At 42.4% G+C, this 21810-nt stretch overlaps 2 protein-coding genes across 2 annotated transcripts in view; one reads left to right on the plus strand and one right to left on the minus strand.

Moving 5' to 3' along the window:
• dars2 (aspartyl-tRNA synthetase 2, mitochondrial) overlaps positions 1-6863 on the minus strand; it is a 39847-nt gene extending 32984 nt beyond the window's left edge. The window contains exons 1-2 of the mRNA XM_052011520.1: positions 6626-6863; positions 3734-3833 (exon numbers count right to left, since the gene is read on the minus strand). Coding sequence (XP_051867480.1) covers positions 3734-3833; positions 6626-6764 — 239 coding nt within the window. The 5' untranslated portion in view covers positions 6765-6863. The remainder of the gene's footprint in view (positions 1-3733; positions 3834-6625) is intronic.
• A 129-nt stretch (positions 6864-6992) lies between these two features.
• On the plus strand, positions 6993-21615 carry cenpl (centromere protein L). Its single transcript, XM_052012977.1, has 5 exons — positions 6993-7202; positions 14706-14874; positions 17221-17466; positions 18293-18829; positions 20965-21615. Exons 2-5 carry the CDS (start codon positions 14713-14715, stop codon positions 21064-21066), a joined length of 1047 nt encoding a protein of 348 aa, XP_051868937.1. The 5' UTR covers positions 6993-7202; positions 14706-14712; the 3' UTR covers positions 21067-21615.
• Positions 21616-21810: the final 195 nt, after the last annotated feature.

Below are 21810 nucleotides of genomic sequence, written 5' to 3' on the forward strand. Positions count from 1 at the left end.
TAACGACTTAGATGTGACTGCAAGAAGTATGATTAATAAGTTTGAAAATGCATGAAAATCTTGTTGATAGCGAGGAGGGTTGTCTTAGGGTACAGAATGATACTGGTCAGCTGGCAAGATGGGCAGAGCAATGTCAGGTGGATTTGAATTCTGATATGTGCGAGGTGATGCATTTTGGGATGTCTCATAAGGGCAGTACATATACAATGAATGGTAGAGCCCTAGGAAGTACCGCTTGGGATGTTTTCCTTCATTAGCTGGGGAACAGAGCATAAGAGTAGGGTGGTCTTGGCATAGCTTTAAAGAAACATTGTTGGGCCACAGCTGAAATACTGTGTGCAGTTCTGGTCACCTCCTATAGGAAGGATGTGAATGCACTAAAAAGGGTGCAGAGGTGATTCACCAGGATGTTGCCTGGGATGGAATGTTTCAGTTATGAGAATGAGACAGAATAGACTGGGTTTGTTTTCCTCGGAGCAGAGGAGGCTGAGGGATAGATGCATACAAAATTAAGAGAGGCATAGACAGGATGGACCGTTCAGAAATCTGATGGTGAAGTAACATTTTCTCATGGCAAAGATGTCTAAAACCAGAAGGCATAGGTTTAAGGTGAAGAGTAAGAGGTTCAGAAAGGATCTGAGGAATAACTTTTCCAGAATCAGATTTATTATCACTGACATATGTTGTGAAATGTGTTGTTTTGCAGCAGCAGTACAGTGCAAGACATAAAAATTACTGAGTTACCAAAACAAAATAGTGCAAAAGAGAAATAACGAGGTAGTGTTCATGGACCATTCAGAAATCTGATGGCAAGGGGGAAGAAGCTGTTCCTCAAACATTGAGTGTGGGTCTTCAGGCTCCAGTACCTCCTCCCTGATGGTAGTGATGAGAAGAGAGCATGTCCTGGATGGTGAGGGTCCTTAATAATGGATGCTGCCTTCTTGAGGTACCACCTCTTGAAGATGTCCTCTATGGTGGGGAGGGTTATGCCCATGATGGAGCTGGCTGAGTCTACAACCCTCTGCAGCCTCTTGAAATCCTGCATATTGGAGCCTCCATACCAGGTGGTGATGCAACCAAATAGATTGCTCTCCACCGTACATCTGTAGAAATTTGCAAGAGTCTTTGGTGACATACCAAATCTCCTCAAACTCCAAATGAAGTAGAGCTGCTGGTGTGCCTCCTTTGTGATTGCATCAATGTATTGGGCCCAGGATAGATCCTCTGAGATGTTGATGCCCAGAAACTTGCTTGGTCTTGCTGACGTTGAGTGTGAGATCATTGTTGCAACACCACTCAACCAGCTGATCTATCTCACTCCTGTACACCACCTCATCGCCATCTGAGATTCTGCCAACAACTGTGATGTCATCGGTGAATTTATAGATGGCGTTTGAGCTGTGCCTAGCCACACAGTCATGAGTGTTGAGAGAGTAGAGCAGTGGGCTAAGTACGCATCTTGAGGTGCGTCTGTGTTAATTGTCAGCAAGCAGATGTTATTACCGATCCGCACTGACTGTGGTCTCCCGATAAGGAAGTCAAGGATCCAGTTGCAGAGGGAGGTACAGAGGCCCGGGTTTTAGAACATAGTACAGCACAATATAGGCCCTTCGGCCCGCAATGTTGTGCCGACCTTTAAACCTTGCCTAATACTATCTCACCCTTCCTCCCACATATTCCTCTATTTTAAATTCCTCCATATGCTTATCTAGTAATCTCTTGAATTTGACCAATGTACCTGCCTACACCACCGCCCCAGGTTTTGAAGCTTGTTGATTAGTACTGAGGGGATGATGGTGTTGAACGCCAAGCTGTAATCGATAAACAGCAGCCTGACGTATGTATTGCTGTTGTGTAGGTGCTGCAAAACCGAGTGAAGAGCCAGTGAAATTGCATCCGCAAAAGACCTGTTGTGCCAGTAGGCAAATTGCAGTGGTCCAGGTCCTTGCTCAGGCAGGAGTTAATTCTAGCCATAACCAATCTCTCAAAGCACTTCATCACAGTAGATGTGAGTGCTACCAGGCAATAGTCACTGAGGCAGCTCACCCTGCTTTTCTCGGGCACTGGTATGATTCGTGTCCTTTCGAAGCAGGTGGGAACCTCCGACTGCAGCAGTGAGAGGTTGAAGATGTTCTTGAACATTCCAGCCAGTTGGTTGGCACAGATTTTCAGTACCCTGCCAGGTACACCATTGGGGCCTGATGCCTTGCAAGGGTTCACCCTCCTGAAGGATGTTCTGACGTCGGCATCCGAGATCACAGGTTCATCAGGTGCTGTGGGGACTCACATAGATGTAGTGTTATTCTCCTTTTCAAAGCTTGCATAAAAGGCATTGAGCTCATCAGGGAGTGAAGCATCACTGCCAGTTATGCTGTTTTTCCTCCTGGAGGGTGGTTGCAATCTGGAATGCACTGACTGTGAAGGTTGTAGAATCACCAAGACATAGCAGGCTATGGACCAAATGCTGGTAAATGGGTTTAGTATAGATATGACTGGATGGTTGGCATGGATATGGCAGGCTGAAGGGCCTGGTTTTGTGCAATATGACTCTACCAAGATACTCACAAAGTAAGAAGCTGCATGGTGAGTGGAAGTTCAGACTTAGAGTATGTTCACTGTATCTTAAAAAAACTATTCAGTGTATTTTAATCATTATTTCTGTTAAATCTGTGAAAAGAATAGTATGAAGTTCAGTTGAGTGACAATGCTTGTCGGTGCTTCTACAATTAAGAGGGAAGTTCTGCAGAATTCAACAAGTGGGACAAGGGAAGCTCGGGGTTGAAAAACTCTTGGTATTTCCATGGCAAAGTAGGAACAGATCTAACTCCTGAAATGTGATACCTATTTAGAGTCAGAGACATTGAGCACAGAAGCAGCCCTTTCGGCCCACCATGTCCATGCGGACCATCAGGCATCTATTTATACAAATCCATAAGACCATAAGATATAGGAGCAGAATTAGGCTATTCGGCCCATAGAGCCTGCTCCAGCATTCAATCCTGGCTGATTATTTTTTTCAACCCCATTCTCCTGCCTTCTCCCGTAACTCTTAACCACCTTACCAATCAAGAACCTATCAACCTCTGCCTTAAATACACCCAATGACTTGGCCTGCAAGATTCACCACCCTCTGGCTGAAGATATTCCTCCTCATCTCAGTTTTAAAGGGACATCCTTTATTCTGAGGCTGTACCCTCAGATCCTAGACTCCCCTAACAATGGAAACATCTTCTCTACTTCCACTCTATCCAGGCCTTTCAGTATCCAGTAGGTTTCAATGAGATCCCTCCCTCATCCTTCTGAACTCCATCAAGTACAGGCCCAGAGACATCAAATGCTCCTCATACATTAAGCCTGTCATTCCTGGGATCATTCTTGTGAACCTCCTCTGGACCCTCTCCATGGCCAGCACATCCTTTCTCAGATACAGGGCCCAATTTCTTCTACCAGCACTTGGTCTGTAGCCATCCATACACTGGTGATTTGAGGATCTCTTCTGCAGATGACGGATTAATTCTTTATGGGACTTGAGAAAATGCCTGAATTGTGACCCACAAGGTGTTTGCTATGGAAAATGCTGTCCATAGACTCCCCTAAACCTAATTTATTACTTAACTCAATGTTTTTCCAAAATCAGAACTATTTTACAATTCATGTCAAACATTTTTATTTGCTATAAACTCTGTCGTTTTAAGCATACAAATCAGTGAAGGAACAAATGTTGATAACGTACCTTTGATACTGAACCCAGCCACAGAGTCTAACCTCCTGACCAATGTGAGCAGCACAAAGCTCTCCACAAGTGTGAGTCCGAGAAACAAAACTATTCAGGTCTATGGAGTAGGAAAAAAGGAATATCATGAAGTAATCACAACAATTCTTTTTAAAAAAACAGAAAGCTTTCTCAAGCTGAACAACATATGGATTCCATACAATGCTCAAAGCTTTTGCAGTCAGTGAGAAATCCACTTTGTTAGAGTTGGGACAATGGCCCTGAACTGATTTATGCTCATAATTCTTCCCAGGTAAAAATCTGATCTTGAGCAGGGAATCAGGTGGGAAAGCCTTTCTGGAAAGATTCCTGCAGATTAAAAGGAAAACAAAGTCAAGGAACCACCGACCTGTGAGCCTGACATTAGTGGTTGGGAAAATGTTGGAATCTATAATAAAGGATGTGGCATGAAGACACTTAGGAAATAATGATTGAGCAGAATCAACATGGAGTTACTGTGGAGGATATTTTGAGAGGAGTAGATGAGGGGGACCCACTGGATGTCGTATTTTTTGAAGGCTTTCAGTAAGGTCCCATTGAATAAGGTGAAAATGTGAAAATGGGGATTATAAAGTCGAGTGGATTCAGTTGGTTAACAAGTAAAAAAAAACAAAGAGCAGGAATAAATAGGTCCTCCTCAGCTTGGCAGGCTGTGACCAGTGAGGTACCACAGGGAACGGTATTTGATCTCCCATTAGAACATAAAAATTAGGAGTAGGCCACTCACCCCTCTGAGCCTGTTCCTCCATCAAGATCAGCACAATCCCCATAACCCTTGGTTCCCTAATGTGCAGAATCTAGCGATCTCTGTTTTGACTGAACTTAATGTGTGAGGCTCCAAAGTCCTCTGGGAGAAGGAATCCCAAAGGTTCTCCATCTTCTGATTGATGGAATTTCTCCTCGTGTCAATTCTAAATGCCCTACCGTTTTTTTTTGGAACTGTGCTCCCTAGTCCTAGACTCTTCAGCCAGAGTAAACATCTTTCCTGCATCCAGCCTGTCAAGCCCTTCTAAGAATTTTGTAAGTTTTGATCAGATCTATTCTAAACACTAGAAAATAGTCCCAGTCTACTCAACCTTTCCTCAAATTACATACCTGCCAGCACTGGAACCAGCCCAGTAAATCTTTACTGCACTCCCTCTATGGCAAGTAAATCCTTTCTTAGTTAAGGGGGTCAAAACTGAACACAATACCCAAGATGATGTCTCACAAAGGTCCATCCAATTATAATAAGAATTCTTTTCTCCTGTATTGAAATACACTCCTAAAGGCCAACATACCATTTGCGTTCCTAATTGTTTGCTGCACCTGTTTGTTGGCCTTCAGTGAATTGTGTACATGAGCGTCCACGTCCCTTTGAATATTAACATTATTCAGTCTCTCACTCTTTTATGATATTGCTGCTTTTCTGTGGATGACCTCACAATTCATAACTATTCGTAATCTATATCGAAAATATAGTCAAAGGGACCAAATGCAATATTTCCAAGTTTGCTGGTGACAAAAACTAAGTGGGAGTATAAGTAATGATGAGGAATCAAAGAGGCTAGAGAAGTGGGCAACAACATGTTGGATGGAACACAACTGGAAAAACATGAAGTTAGACAATTCAATAGAAAATACAGAAATACCAAATACTTTTTAAGTGATAAGCAACTGGGAAATGTTGATGGTCAAAGGGGTGTTCTTTCATGCCACTGAAAGCTAACATGCTGCTGCAGTGGGCAATTGGGAAGGCAAGTAGTAGGTTGGCCCTTATTGCAAAAGGATTTGAGTACAAGAGTACCAAGGTCTTTCAAGTTTCTAATTATGTAGGACCTTGGTGAACCCTGAACAATGGGTATCTAAATAAAATATACTTGCTATAGAAGTGCAGCAATCACTCATCAGGCTGGTTCCTGGAATGGCAGGTCTGTCTTGAGGAGGGATTTCATATTTCTATACACTTTGGCCCATCAAGTCTATCCCAGCTCATAGAGAAATCCCATTCCCCCACTAAGGTGTCCCCGCAACGTACTGTCCCACCACCTCACCTCACTTGCCCCTATTCCCATCAACTTCTCTCCCCACCACCCTCCCTGGATTCTACCACCCAATAATACTAGGTGCAATTTATAATGGCCAATCAAGCCTACTATCCCAAGAGCACTTGGGGGAAATTCTGGATTCCAAAAGAATTACAACTCTAGGAATCAGGCAGGAAAATAATTAACCTTACATACCATTACCTTGATGAATAGCAGAATAGAAACCGAAATGCTTTCACCTACAGCTAATTATATTCTTTAGTTTCAGATCATGTTAGAACTCTCACCCAGATTCGCTTATCACCTGCCATCTTGTGCCACTCCCCCCACCCCCAATTTTTATTCTGGCTTCTGACCGCTTCCTTTCCAGTCCTAATGAAGGGTATCGATCCGAAACGTCGACTGTTTATTTCCCTCCATAGAAGCTGCCAGACCTGCTGAGTTCCTCCAGCATCTTGTGCGTGTTGCCCCCGTGTTAGAATTGGCCAGGTCTGATGAAAAGTCATCAACCTGCAGTATTAACTGTTTTCCCTCCCTCCACAGACCTTGCCCAGCTAACTGTACGTTCCCAGCAGCATTTTATTTCAGATATGCAGCTGCTGCAGTGCTCCACAATCTCATCATCAAATTAACGCCCCCACCCTCCTCCCACCAAACCATCACATTTGCCCCACATTTCGGCCGATATTTGACCTTCGACTAAGACCAGGAACTTGCTCGAAATCACACTGCTTCCCTGGAGCCTGGCTATGGATAAACTGACAGCAGTTCGTTAAGCCGGGAAGTCGTTCAATACACATGTTCACGGGAAGGACTCGGGCCTCACCTGGGCGAAGTGTGGGGCGGCTGCGGGCGGCCGGCACCTCCCCGGTACGAGCGGCCCTCAGGCCGGCGGGACAGCCCGGGACCCGGCCCACTGCCGCCCTCGCCACCTCCCGCACCAGGCGCCCACCGCGACCGTACATCGCCGGCCCCACTCCACAACCTACAGCCGACGCAGCCCCACAAATACAGGGCAACCTACTCGACTCCGCCGTTACCCCCCTCCGCCACCGACCTCCCGCCCCTGACAACAGGCACGACCAGTCGAATCCATCCACGGCTTATTTTTTCTCTCTCTCTCACTCTCTGCTGTGTGATCGGCCGGCTATTGTTTCTGTCTGTTGGCAAGCCGCGCGGTGCAGGACGGGAACCTGGTTTAAACCGAGCGGGAAGCGGCTCAGCCCGGACACGGAGCGGCGGCTGTGGGGAGAGACCCGTCCGGCATAGCCCGGAGCCGCGGCCGTTTCACGTCGAGCTGCTGCGCCGGGAATCGCCGGATGGTGGGTTTCTGAACCAGGAGTTTCATCAACAGCGGGCCCGGGTGGGCGGTGAGCCTCGTCTCCAGCCCGGGCAGGATGAAGGTGAGGTGGTGGAGTGCGGCATTTCAATTGATCCGATCATAGTGAAACCAAAGGCAACAGGCCTCCCCTCCATCTCTCGCTGGGTGCTGGGAACTCTGAGCTTCAGGGTGATCGTAACAGATCCCCCGAGGTAAAAGCAGAAAGTGCTGGAGACGTTCAACTGGCCGGGCAGCGTCAGCGGAGAGAGCAACAATTTGTGCTTTGGGTCCGGGGCCTCTTTTCTGTTTCCCTCTCCACAGATGCTGTCTAACTTGCAGGGTGTCTCCAACACTTTGTCAGATTTCTGCACCTTTGGATCACTCCGATAAGCTGTTCTCGCCCTCTCTCGCCAAGGATAGGGTTCTCCAGGTTCTCGGCTTCCCATCAACTCCTTCTGTAGTTTTCACGGCCTCCAAAGGGATTCCACCAGAAGATACGTTTTCCATTCCCATTTCGCCATTCTAAAGGGACAGATCTGATGGCAACTCCATGATTCTCTCTTCCATTTCCACCAACTATTCCCCTCCTCACATTCCCTTGTGAAACCAGTGGTTTTACTACGTACCCTCCTGACACACAAGAGCCTAAACAGTTCTGCCTGGTAGGGCAGTGATTCACTTGCACATCCACCCTGGTATGCTCATTTTAATACTCACAATATGATCTCTAAACTGCAGAAAACAAATGCAAGTTGAGACTGCATCCAGTCTGCAAGAATCATCCTGAGCTTCCAATCAGCTCTTTAATTCTCCATCCCAATTTGGCCTTTACACTGTTCCACTGAAATCAGGAACAAAAAGGTTTTAATTAAGATGCTTGTGCAAAGAGGATAACAAGGAACTTACTTTGAACAAATGGATCAATAGCTAGATGACTTGGTGATTTCATTGAAACACACAAAATTCTTGGGGTTTGGAAAGGTAGATACAGAGAGGATGTTTCTCCTGGCTGTCGAGTCTAGAAATAGTAGCCATAGTCTGAAATGGTTAGACCATTTTGGCCTGGAGAATTTTCTTCAGAGGGTGGTAAATCTTAGGAATTCTCTAACCTGGAGAACTGTGGAAGCTGAGTCATTGATTGTGTTCAACACTGAAATCAATAGATTTCTAGATACTAGAGGAATCAATGATAAGGGATAGGGCAAGAAATCGATGTGGAGGTGAAAATCAGCTGTTTTCTCTTTCAATGGCAAAGTGGGCTTGAGGGGTCCAATAGTTCTTTAGTGGTGGGAATCTGAAGTTTGTTACTTGAGGATAATGGAAACGCAATATATTATGTTTCAAAGGTACTTGAAGAAGCACTTGATGTGCAATAACTTTAAACTAGGAACCTGGATTAGCCTAAAATGTTCTTTTAGCTTTTATGAATTAATCGACTGGCTGCTTTTCTGGTACATTTGATTCTAAATGGAAACAGTATGAGATTGCTTCCTCTTACACTTTTCTGATACTCAAGTTCTAGAGGTGGTTCTTGTCACTTAAACTAATTTAAAAAAAAGAGACAAGAGACTGTAGATGCTGGAATCTGGAGCAACTAACAATGTGCTGGAGGAACTCTGGGTCAAGCAGCATCCGTGGGAGGAAAGGAATTGTCAGTGTTTTGGGTCGAAACTTGATGCAGGATTTCAACCTGAAACATAGACAATTCCTTTCCTCCCACAGATGCTGCTTGACCTGCCGAGTTCCTTCAGCAGATTGTTAATATAAAAGTATGATGTTTTGGATTAATAGGTTCATGCTAAATTGTCTCTGTTCTAGTTTACCATGGCTTGATGAATTATCATTTTTAATACCAGCAATCCTGTGGTATTTTAAAGAATATTTCTGAATGCTAAAGTAAGTTGTGATGGTAAATGGAAATTGAATTGTCCAAACTGACTAGAGATGGAGCAATTAATCCTATTTTTTTTCTGATCATATCCTGAACTTGGTCGTTGTTGAAAAAGGCTTGCTGTTGAAATTACAATGTCATTTAGTGCCCTCGTTTAGTTTATAGAATCCTACAACACAGAAGTGAGCCCTTTTGGCCCACCTTTTGCTGTATTTTGATGGTACTGTTGCCCAATGATAACCCCATACAAATAACACTTATACCCAAGGCAGTTAAATATTTTAATCATAACATGTGGGAACAAACATTGCATTTGCATATGCCCTTGCCTTGAGTTTCTATGGGGGGGGCGGGGTTACAGACAAATTAGACAAAGAACATTACAGCACAGTACAGGCCCTTCGGCCCATGGTGTTGCACTGACATTTTATCCTACTCTAAGGTCTATCGAACCCTTCCCTCCCACATAATCCTCCATTTTTCTATAATTCATGTGTCAATCTAAGAGTCTCAAATGTCCCTGATGTATCTGTCTCCACCACCTCTGCTGGCAGTGTGTTCTACACACCCACCATTCTGTGTGTTTTTTTTAAATAAAACTTTCCTCTGACATCCCTCCCTATATCTTTCTCCAATCACCTTAAAATTTATGTCCCCTCGTGTTAGCCATTTTCCCTTGGGGGGGGGGGGGGGGGGAAGAATCTCCAACTGTCTACTTGATCTATGCCTCTTATCTTGTACACCTCTTTCAAGTCGCCTTTCATCCTCCTTCACTCCAAAGAGAAAAGCCCTAGCTCGCTCATCGACCTGTCCTCATAAGACATGCTCTCCAATCCAGGCAGCATCCTGGTAAATCTCCTCTGCACCCTCTAAAGCTTCCACATTCTTCCTATAATGAGGTGACCAGAATTGAACACAATACTCCAAGTGTGGTCTAACCAGAGTTTTATAGAAGTGCAACATTACCTGGCAGCTCTTGAATTCAATACCTCAACTAATGAAGGCCAACACACTATACGCTTTCTTAACAACCCTATCAACCTGCGCGGCAACTTTGAGGGATCTATGGACGTGGACCCCAAGATCCCTCTGTTCCTCCACACTGCCAAGAGTTCTACCAATTAACCTTGTATTCTGCCTTCACATTTGATCTTCCAAAGTGTATCACTTCACACTTTGCCAGGTTGAACTCCATCTGCCACTTCTCAGCCCAGCTCTGCATCCTATCGATGTCCTGTTGTAACCTACACTATCCATAACACCACCAACCTTTGTCATCTGCAAACTTACTAACCCACCCTTCCACATCTTCATCCAAGTCAGTTATATATATATATATATATATATATATATCATATATAAAAAAATCAGAGCTGGGGCGCCAGAACAGGTCCCTGCAGAAAACCACTGGTCACCGACCTCCAGGCAGAATATGCTCCATCTACAACCACACTTTGTCTTCCATGGGTGAGCCAATTCTGAATCCACACAACCAAGTTTCCCTGAATCTCATGCCTCCTGACTTTCTGAATGAGCCTTCCATGAGGAACTTTATCAAACACCTTACTAAAATCCATGTACACAACATCCACTGCTCTACCTTCATCAATGTACTTTGTCACAGCCTCAAAGAATTCAATCATGCTTGTGAGGCACGACCTGCCCCTCAAAGCTATGCTGACTGTCCCTAATCAGTCTTTGCTTCTCCAGATGCCCATAAATCCTGTCTCTAGGAATATTCTCCAGTAATTTGCCCACCACTGAAGTAAGACTCACTGGTCTGTAATTCCCAGAGTTATCCCCACTCCCTTTCTTGAACAAAGAAACAACATTTGCCATCCTCCAATCATCTGGCACTACTCCTGTGGTCAGTGAGGATGCAAAGATCATCGTCAAAGGCACAGCAATCTCTTTCCTCGCTTCCCGTAATAACCTCAGATATATACGTCCGGTCCTGGTGACTTATCTATCCTAATGTTTTTCAAAAGTGCCAGCACCACCTCTTTCTTCATGTCGATATGCTCTAGCATATCAGTCTGTTGTACACCATCCTTAAATGTCAAGTTCTCTCTCACTGGTGAATACTGAAGCAAAGTATTCATTAAGGACCTCCCCTATCTCTTCTGACTCCAGGCACATATTTCCTCTCTTATCCCTGATCAGTTCTACCCTCACTCTAGTCATCCTCTTATTCTTCACATAACGTGTAGAATGCCTTGGGGTAATCCTACTCGCCAAGGCCTTCTCATGCCCCCTTCTAGCTCTAAGTCCATTCTTAAGCTCCCTCCTGGCTACCTTGTAACTCTCCAGAGCCATGTCTGATCCTTGCTTTCTAAACCTCGGGTAAGCTTCTATCTTCCTTTGTCTCCTGTCAACCATGGTTCCTTCACTCTACCATCCTTGCCCTGCCTATCCAGAACCCAATGCAAGTATTCCCTAAACCTCCACATTTCTGTTGTGCACTTCCCCAAGAACATCTGTTCCCAATTTATGCTCCCAAGTTCCTACCTAATAGCATCACAATTCCCCCTATTAAATATTTTTCCACATCATCTGCTCCTATCCCTCTCCAAGGCTTTGCTAAAGGTCAAGGAGTTATGGCCACTCTCAAATGCTCTCCCACTGAGATCTGAAACCTGATCAAGCTCATTGTCCAGTATGGCCTCTCCTCTTGTCAGCCTGTCCACATACTGTGTCAGGAATCCTTCCTGTACACACCTCACAAACTCTGCCCCATTTATCCCCTTTACATTAAGGAGGTGCCAATCAATATTAGGGATGTTGAAATCACCCATGACAACAACCCTATTATTTTTGCACCTCTCCAAAATCTGCCTCCCAATCTGCTCCTCAGTGTCTCTGCTGCTATTGTGGGTGGGGGTCTGTAGAATATTCCCAAGAGTGAGTGATCGCTCCCTTTCTGTTTCTGACTTCCACCCACACTGACTCAGTAGCCAATCTCTTCAGGACGTCCTCCTGTTGTACAGCTGGGATACTGTTCCTGATCAGCAAAGCCACACCCCCACCTCTTTTACCTCTGTCCCTGTCCCCTTTGAAACATCTACACCCCAGCATATCCAGCAGCGATTCCTGCCCTTGTGACAGCTAAGTCCCTGTAATGGCCATAATGTCGTAGTTCCATGTACTTACCTATGCTATAAGTTCATTGCTCTTGTTCCTGATGCTTCTCACATTAGACACACTTCAGCCCACCCACCTGACTGCAATTTTGGCCTTTCAACTGCCTATCCTTCCTCAGTCTTTCTACATGCTGCATCTACCTGTCCACTAAATGCACCAACCTTTAATTTATCACTTGGGTTCCCATCCCCCTGCCAAACTAGTTTAAACCCTCCCCAACAGCTCTAGCAAACCTGCCCACAAGAATGTTGGTCCCAATCAAGTTCAGATGTAACCCATCCCTTTTATACAGGTCATACCTTCCCCAGAAGAGATCCCAATGATCCACAAATCTGAAACCTTGCCACCTGCACCAACTCCTCAACCACTCATTTGCCAAATAATCCTATCTTACCCTCATTGGCGCATGACACAGGCAGCAATCCAGAGATTGCTACCCTTGAGGTCCTGCTTTTCAGCTTCCCACCTAGCTCCCTATATTCACTCTTCAGGACTTCATCTCCTTCCCTACGCACATCATTGGTACCAATATGTACCACGACTTATGGCTGTTTGCCCTCCCTCTTCAGAATGCTGTGGACCCGATCTGAGACGTCCCAGACCTTGGCACCCAGGACACAATGTACCATCTGGGAGTCTCTTTCACGTCCACAGAATCTCCTGTCTGTCCCCCTTAACCTTACTATTGAATCCCCTGTCACTATTGCTCTCCTCTTCTCCCCTTTCCTTTCTGTGCCACAAAAGGAGGCTCAGTGTCAGAGACCTGGTCACTGTGGCTTTCTCCTGGTAGGTCATTCCCCCTCCCCCACCCCACCACCTGTTATTCAGGGGAATGGCTACAGGGGTACTCTGCACTACCTGCCTATTCTCATTCCTTCTCTTGATAGTCACCCAGCTACCAGCCTTCTGCAGCCTCGGAGTGACTGCCTCCCTGTAGCTCTTATCTATGAACTCATCATTCTCCTGTAGGAGCCAAAGATCATCCAGTTGCAACTCCAGTTCCCTAACATGGTCTGTAAGGAGCTGCAGCTGGATGCACCTTGTGCAGATGTAGCAATCAGGGAGACTGGAGGTCTCCCAGAACTCCCACATCTCACAAGATGAACACACCACTGACCCTGGAGCCATTCTAACTACTCTAGCCTGGCACTAGAGGAAAAAAAATCAAAGAAAGAAACTTACCAGAGACTTACCTTGGCCTCCACCTCCTCTTGCCAAAGTCTCAGTCCCCCCCACTCTAACACTGGTCCACTCCAACAATGGCTGCTCTGCTTGACCCTACCTTTTTATTGGCTGCTGTTAATTAGCCAATCAACTATTAACAATTTGCAAATGTGCCTGTTTTAGACTCCTGCAAGGTGAAACTCATGCACAGAGACTCGCCTCTTTTCAAAGCTTCTGCTCCAAAAAAAATGTAGAAACTCTGCCTTGTTTTCCCCCTCAGTTAGGCATGCTGTTCCCTCTACTGTTCAGCCTCTGGAGCAGCTTGTCTTTGGTTCTTCTGCAATGATGGCAATTGTGATAAATGACAAGCTTCTATGCCTAAATAAAGCAGTTCAGAGAAGGGTGTGCATTTAACTTTAGAGCTTCATAGTTTTGCAGCATGGAAACAAGCCCTTCAGTAACTCATTCATACTGACCAAGATGCCTATTTACTCTAATCCCATTTGACTGTGCATGGCCCTCGTTGTTCTAAACCTTTCCTATCCATGTACCTATCCAAGAGGAAGGGTTAGAATTGTGTATATTTTTATAAAAATTGATGTATTTTATCTTTGAGCTTTATTTTGAAGTTACAAATTGATTCAAATCCATCATATCTCACCCCCCCAGCTATGCCCTCTTCCCAATGCTGCTATTGGGCAGGAGGTACAGGAGCCTGAAGACCCACACCTCAAGGTTCAACAACAGCTTCTTCCCCACTACCATCAGGTTCTTGAATGGACCTGAAAAACCTTAATTCTACATCAGACTATATTTCCCTCTACTTGCACTGATGTTATTTTTTTTTGTTTGTGTTGTGTAAGTTGTAGATAATTTGTTAAAGTTTATGCAACTTGTGTTTGTAATGTGCTGTGCTCCAAAAAGCAAATTTTCATGATATTTATAGCCTGGGTATGTATGGCCATGACAATAAAAGACTTGAATTTGAAAACACAAAATGCTGGAAATTTTCTGCAGATCAGGAAGCATCTGTGGAAAAAGGAACTTAATGTTTCAGGTCAAAGACCCGCTGAATATTTCTGGTATTTTCTGTTTTATTTCAGACTTTCAGCATTTGTAGTATTTTCTTTGATTTTTAAAATCTCATTGCATGACATTTCAAATTGTATTCTGAATATGCATTACTGATATTCTCTTGTACAAAATTGATAATTGTGATTACCCTATAAAGAATAATGACAAGATATTAATGAAAAAAATTGAGATGGATTTAGGGGAACAAACAAATGTTATGAATTGTGTTTGGATCAATACAGCCGTACTTTTCATTATCTGACTTTATTTTTATTCCTTCAAAATAATTAAATGTTATTTTCTTCCCTATTCCAGGTTTGACATGGAGCACTTGACACCACCTTGCAAGGCTGGAATGGCACACATGGGTGTGTGTTTTACCCAAGCAGACACTTCTTCGGTAGTTCTGAGGACAGTACGGAAGCATACGCCATTTCGTCAGACTCCAGCTAGACGAAGGATTTCGAGATCAGACTGGCCAGTAGTCAGTAGAATAACCTTGATTTTTCATTACAAATAGAACATTTACTCGTTGTGTGCAATGATTTCAGGAGGAACAAAAGGAAACTTATTTTTGCTCCACTTGTCAAATAATTCTGTAGAGATTAGAATGCAAGGATGGGCCATCTGGTCTAGCCAGTATGTGGTGGTGCTATGTTCTGCACATAATCTGTTGTGGTTCTCCTGTTCATATCTGCTTCTTTCTACCACTAGACACAATGATTCCAAAGATTGCCGACTCTATATCAAGTATATGAACACAGTTGCTTTCTCACAAATTAATTCTGTAACCATCAGATGTTATTCCAGATGTCTTTCAAACAAACTTTTTATTAAACTCTGCACCATTCCTTAATTACAATTAGTACTACTTAATCAACTTTCCTTGTACCACTCTGTACATCTGTTGTTGTTGAGCTGTTGTAGTCCTTGATTGGTACCAGTGCCCCAAATTTAACAGTTAAGCTTCTTCAATCCATTACTATTTCTAATCTCACCCCACACCACCACTTACCCCCTCCCCCTTTGCAGTTATCCAGGAAATTAAGACTAAGGTTCACAAATCTTTGGTAGACTAAGTTCGAGGTCCTTTTAAAAAATATTTTTTAAAAAATCCTTGGCTTCATAAATTGAGCCACCGAGAAGTAAAGCAAGATTATGTTTAAACCATTAAATCAATGCTAAGAGGTAACCTAAGCATCCTGTTCAGTTCTAGACATCATCCTCTGAGGAAAATGGAAATGCCAGAAAGAGGTTGGGGTTAAATTCAAGAATCGGGAAGTTATGTTGCAGATTTATAAAACTGGTTAGTGCACATTTAGAATATTTCATTCAATTCTGGTCAAACCATTATAGGAAGGGTGTGGGGGCTTTGGAGGGTGCAGAAGAGGTTTACTAGGATGCTGCCTGGATTAGAGGGCATGTGCTATGAAGAGGTTGGACAAACTTGGTTTGTTTTCTCTGGAGCAGCAGAGGCTGAGGGGAGACCTGATAGAAGTTTATAAAATTGAGAGGCATAGAGTAGACAGCTGGTATCTCCCCCCCCCCCCCCCCAGGGACTAAATGTCTAATACTAGAGGGCATGCATTTAAAGTGGGGGGGGGGGGGTGGAGTTCAAAGAAAATGTGCAGGGCAAGTTTTTTTTAATTACAGAGAATGGTATGTGCATGGAATGTGCTGCCAGAGGCTGATGTGATAGAGGAATTTAAGAGGCTCTTAGATAGGCACATAAATATGCAGAAAATGGAGAGAGATGGACTATGTGCAGGCAAAAGGGATTAGTTTAATTAGGCATCCTTATCTTAATTAGTTTGGCACAATATTGTGGGCTGAAGGGCCTGTTCCTGTGCTGTACTGTTCTATGTTCAAAGGATACTTACTAGTACCAAGACTTGATATCAATTTAGTTAATTCTCCAGGTAATTTCATTATCTAGTGATTTGAGAAATTGGGATTGAGTTGAATGGAGTATATTTAGTAAATGTTCATGCTTGTATAAGGTTCTGAGTGAGTTGGGTGGGAGGGTCAGTGAAAAATAGAGACAAATTTATGAACCAGAGTGGAATGAGAATAAAATTGAAAAAAAATTTCAGGAAATTGGCATGGAAACAGAATCAGATATTCAAAAAAAAAACTGGCACAAACATGATGGGTAATATGGTCTCCATTTGTGTCTTTTGCTGAACAAACTATTTCTATAGCCTTCTCCCTCATCACTTGTATTGGCTCACAGACCTCATGTCTCCATTTGTCCCTGTCCCCTCAAAGCAGACTCTGTTCCTTTTCATTTTTTCAGGCTCCTTAAACTTTGCTCACCCTTATCTTTGGCTTAATGTCCTCCTCTTAATTGCACTTTGATATTTTGATCTTAGAAAATATCCAGTGCAAGCTAATTTTGGTCATGTTCCATGTTTCACCATTACTTGGCTTAGTCCAATGGTATTTTCTAAAATGACTGGCCCAGTTGGACATGATAGTCAACAAGAACATTTTATGATATTGTATATGGTTTTCAGGTTATAGTATGAATTGACTTTCAAATAGCTATTCTGTAAAAGTAACTTTACTCATTTGCTCAGAAGCTATTAGCATCATTTCCTAGAGTCATTGTTTTCATTGAAATGTATTGCTTTCCTGAACTCCCAAAAGGGCATAAAAGACTTATTATTTCTTAAATGACTCCAACATCACTACCTGTTAAGTCAGATTTACGAACTTCCATTTCTTCACTTGCAACCAAAATGTCATATCTTGTTTGGTGACAGATATTGTAGTATTTCAGGTATTTGTGTGGATAGAAGATAAAATTATTGCCTCATTGTTTTTGCAGGAGAATCCAGAGCAGATCGCACTGTTGTTGCAGAAACAATGGCGTCTATATCATCTGACACCACTGTACAGATTCTCTTACACCATGCTGAAGAAATACTCAAATGAGTTGTCCGTGTTCATCGCTTCCGAGAAGAAAAAAGGAATGGCAGTTGAAGTGGGAATTGAGCTTGCTAGCAAAGCTAAATTCTCCATGCTTGCAGGTCTCCGAGCTACTGAAAGTGATCCAGAGGCAGTCTTCATACAGGTTAGGTTTTAAACTCAACCCTTTAGGCTTAGGCTAACTTAAACTTTAACAGTTTTTTGTGATTATTCTTCTAAAATGTGGCTGAATCAAGCTTATTCTGTTTCTCATAATTTAAAAAAAACACTGCTTTGTTTCTCCTAATTGACAATCATCAAATCCTTTCATCATTAACTATGAAAGCTTCAAGGGCAGGTTCATCTTGTGATTCAAATTGCATATCTTGCACCTAATTCAGATTGTTGCCATAGTAAGGTATGATCTCATGAAGGATTGACATTTTATTTTTGGTCCAATTAACTGTAGACATTCTGCTGCTACTCCCAGATAGGTTGGTCTTGGACTTACATCTGCCACTCCACTCTGCCACTGGATGCCATTTGCAGAGCCCAATTGTTATGATATTTTCCAATTTTATACCAGGGAATCCATTTTCTGATTTTTATGCCAGTGAGGCCTAGTGTAGGATCAGAATCACTATGGATTTGAAAGGGAATTCCAGGGTTGGAGACTAAGTTACTTTAAATTTCATAGTCATTATTTACCATTTTTGGTGGACCCATGTTCAGTCGTTCCCTTTAAGTTGGGATAGGATACAAATATTAACTTCTGCATCCCTATATAAGAGAAGGCTCCACTTATTATCCATTGACATCCAACAGATGACTGAAGTTATATAAATGTTTAAGTATTGTGTAGTTTTATGCATATGGAATGACTACTTAGCAAATTATTTTAGAGCAGTCTCGTAGAAAATTTAGTAGGAGGAAGGACAGGGAAATAAATCAATATCTAGACTTAAGAATGTTTTTTTCCTGCTTCTTGACAGATAACATCAAAGACTCCAGTGCAACAAGCAGCTGATGAGAAGGTGGTGTGGTCTGGGTGGCTATGCTGTGTTGATGGAGACTTGGGCTTCTTGGCATCTCTCCCTGTGGAATTCACCTGTTTACCATTGCTTTTTGCCAATGGCCCTGAAACAGTAACAGCTATTGTTGGGGAATGGTTGCAGAAAACATTTGACTGTTACATCAGTGCTTTCCCCATCAGTTCTGAGAACCTGACATGGATGGCTGCCATGTGGGCCAATTGTTTTTCTGACTGTATCCATCGTGTAATGGAACTAGAATGGTCTGTGCCCCCTGTGCAACTGACCATTTCCCTGAGTATTCACCCAGAGGATGCTAAGGCATTGTGGGACAGTATCCATGGAGATGAAGATGAAATCACTATTGAGGAGGTAGAGTTATTCATGAGCAGCCTTCATTCACATTTCTACAGGCATTTTGGGGTGCGGCTTGCAGCTACACGCCTGGTAAAGGTGACAACAGCTGTAGCATCTGCTCACTGTGATGGGAAATTAAAGGTGAGAAATGGATAACACTTTGATTTAAAATGTAACTTGTGCAGCATTAACTATGTTCAGGAGAATCATTCTGTGCATTCTTCCTTCTATCTACCCCTGTCCTATGATTTCAGGACAAATAATTTATGATACTATTTATTACCTCTTCAGAGATAACCTACCATTGATTCCGAATCCTCAAGGGATCCTGAACTCCTAACAGATGATAATTCTAAGCAGACAAGATCAAGTCCAATCAAGTCAGTTTCCACTGGGGTGTGAAGATTAGGTTCAATCAGGAAAAAAAATCCTTGCTGTACATAAATCATGAAAGCTGTTCCACTCTCAGTAGTGTAAAGCTCTGGGGGCTCAAAAAGGATCTGGAAACTGCATTCTGGATGAAAATTTATGCCTATTACTAAATTAATAGACCAGTGATTTTCTTTGGCTCCTACAAGGAGAAAGGAATGCATCAGCTCCTCTGCTTTTAAATTAACCTTTCACCGCCTCCCAAAAATATGTATTACATCTTGAAATGTGATGTGTTCTGACTGGAGAATGTCTATGGGTTTTGTGGATAATCGGTTTCTGAACCAAGAGTGGAAAGCCAGCACTGTAGAATTGCTTTTCACGTATGAATTCACATTACTTTGCCATAACTGCAAAATATGAATACTGCTGAATTCTGGTAGTGTATGAATCATCCATTCATTCTTGCTAGCTTTGGCTTCAGTTACTTAATTTTTCAACATGCATAAAATTTGTGTATACTCATTGGCCTTCTTGAGAGAGATCAATGAAAGAATGAAAATTTACTTGAGCTACTTAATGAACAATTCATTTCTCAACTTTTATCTTAGGTGCTGTCAGATCAATGCTATTTTAATCCATCTGTAAGACTGTTTTTCTACTTAGGAGAAAATTCATGGCTAAGGCCACATTTAAAACTAAAAACAAGGGTATAATTATCACAAACATTTGTATATAATTTGTATGTCCCCTCTCCCAATTTTAAACTGGGATATATAGTGATTACTATTTTTGGATAAATCAATTCAGAATTTCTGTACCACCGGAAACAAGTGAATTCTCTAAACAGCATCATCTCTTGGGTTTTGACACCTATTTTGTCATCAGCAGCATAATATCTGCACACAATGCTTTCATTAGAAAAATACAACCTTAAATTTACATAGTGGAGTTGTGTTTGCCCCTTTGAAATTTCTTCCCCAAGACTCAAAACTAACCTCATTGTACCAACCTCAGTTTTTGTCTGCTTTAACACAAACATGTTGACTGAACTGGTTTCTCTGAAAATGCTGTTCCATTTTAAACTTATGAGGGTTCAAAGAAAATGTGCCTTTGCTGAAGCCTTACTTGCATTGTAAAGGCAACTATGAAAAGTGCTGTTCTTGCTAATTAGAAGAAAATTATGCAAAGTGCTTTCGAACAGCCACAGCAGACTGTCATTAAAAATGTTGAGCATGCTCACTGGAACAGTTAAGTTTTTTTTGGGAAGTGAGAATCTTCTACCAAGATTCATGACTATTCTCCTAGTATATACACAAGTCAATTCCTTAAGCAGTCTTCTACTCCAAGTGCCAACCATAGAACTTGTGCTGGCTGGTTAGACTTAGAATCCAATAGAGAGGGTGCAGAATATAGAAGCCATTTTACATTCACTCATTTAATATAAAAGAGGAAAGAATGAGAAATAAAGGTCTGGGGACCATTGGGAGTAACCCCTACCCAAAAATGGGACCAGTTATTATGATCTGAAACAGTTCAACTGGCAGGAAGGTGACAGTGCCAAATTGAAATGTTAAACAGAGCAGTGTAGGGGTCAGGTGGCACAGGAACAAGAGAGAATTAAAATGCTTAAGAATCAAAGGATTGTTATGCTTGTGGATTGAAAGGAGGCAATTACGGTAAGTATCACATTTCCTTACATCTTACGGTTTTACTGTTGAAAGATCTGAATGTTAATCACAATGGTAACTCAAGTGAAAAATGGTGTGGGGGAGGCAGAATAAACATCTTCCTAAGTGGGGCACAGTTTTTCTTCAATGTTTGCAAACCTTGGTGTAAGCAATGGAATTGCTCAAGGTTTATCTACTGCAAATATTTTAATGTACTAATTTTCCCCCCTCTTGCAGCTGTTCAACAGCAAGCATATAGACCATGTGCTGCCATTCCTAACTGAGCTGGCTTTTCATCAGATACAGTACCAACCTCGTCTCTGCACTAGTATGGATTAAATTTGACTGGATCACAAAACTCGTTCCTCAGCCACAACAGCAGACTGATATTTTTCTTCTAGAAACAACCAGTTACTGGCTGAATGACATGCTGACAGGAGAAAATGAACATGTGAATACAGAGCTACCAAAACGTTTGACTTGCGTGCTCCCTCTATCCAATGCAATATTTTTCTCCAGGAAACCAGCTATTCTTTACATCCTTGGGCAGCATAGAAACTATGTAGCTATCAGCTTCACCATTTTTAATGGAGGGACCATATCCCATTTTTTAATTTGCATTGCACAAAACCTTATTAAAATACTTTCACACCTTAACGGATGCCACTTCTGTAATCAATGAGTAATTTTAAACTAATTTTTCATACGTAACTTCATGAGTAGCAAAAGATAATTACAAAACTGTTATAATTTTAATGACAACTAACTTGCTCTATAGGGAAAACTAGAATTTCCAAGTTTAGTAAACACCATGCAACTACATTTCTTTCTTCTGCATTGCCATAATTTACTGTACAATAGACATCTAATCTGAAGTTGTTAATTTTAATAAAGTATTAATACCTTAATTAATTGACTTTATTCTTTACTGTGAGGAATGCACAATTATAACAAGCAACCCAATCCTCTGAAATCCCTACATCACCTGTATAGTAAAAGTAGCCTTGGTAGCTGTAACTCTTGGATGTGTAATTTCTGACCAGTTCCTCCAAATCGCCTGTGATTACCCTTGCTACTACACCT

This window comes from Pristis pectinata, chromosome 3 (genome assembly GCF_009764475.1).
Source record: "Pristis pectinata isolate sPriPec2 chromosome 3, sPriPec2.1.pri, whole genome shotgun sequence".
Taxonomy (NCBI): domain Eukaryota; kingdom Metazoa; phylum Chordata; class Chondrichthyes; order Rhinopristiformes; family Pristidae; genus Pristis; species Pristis pectinata.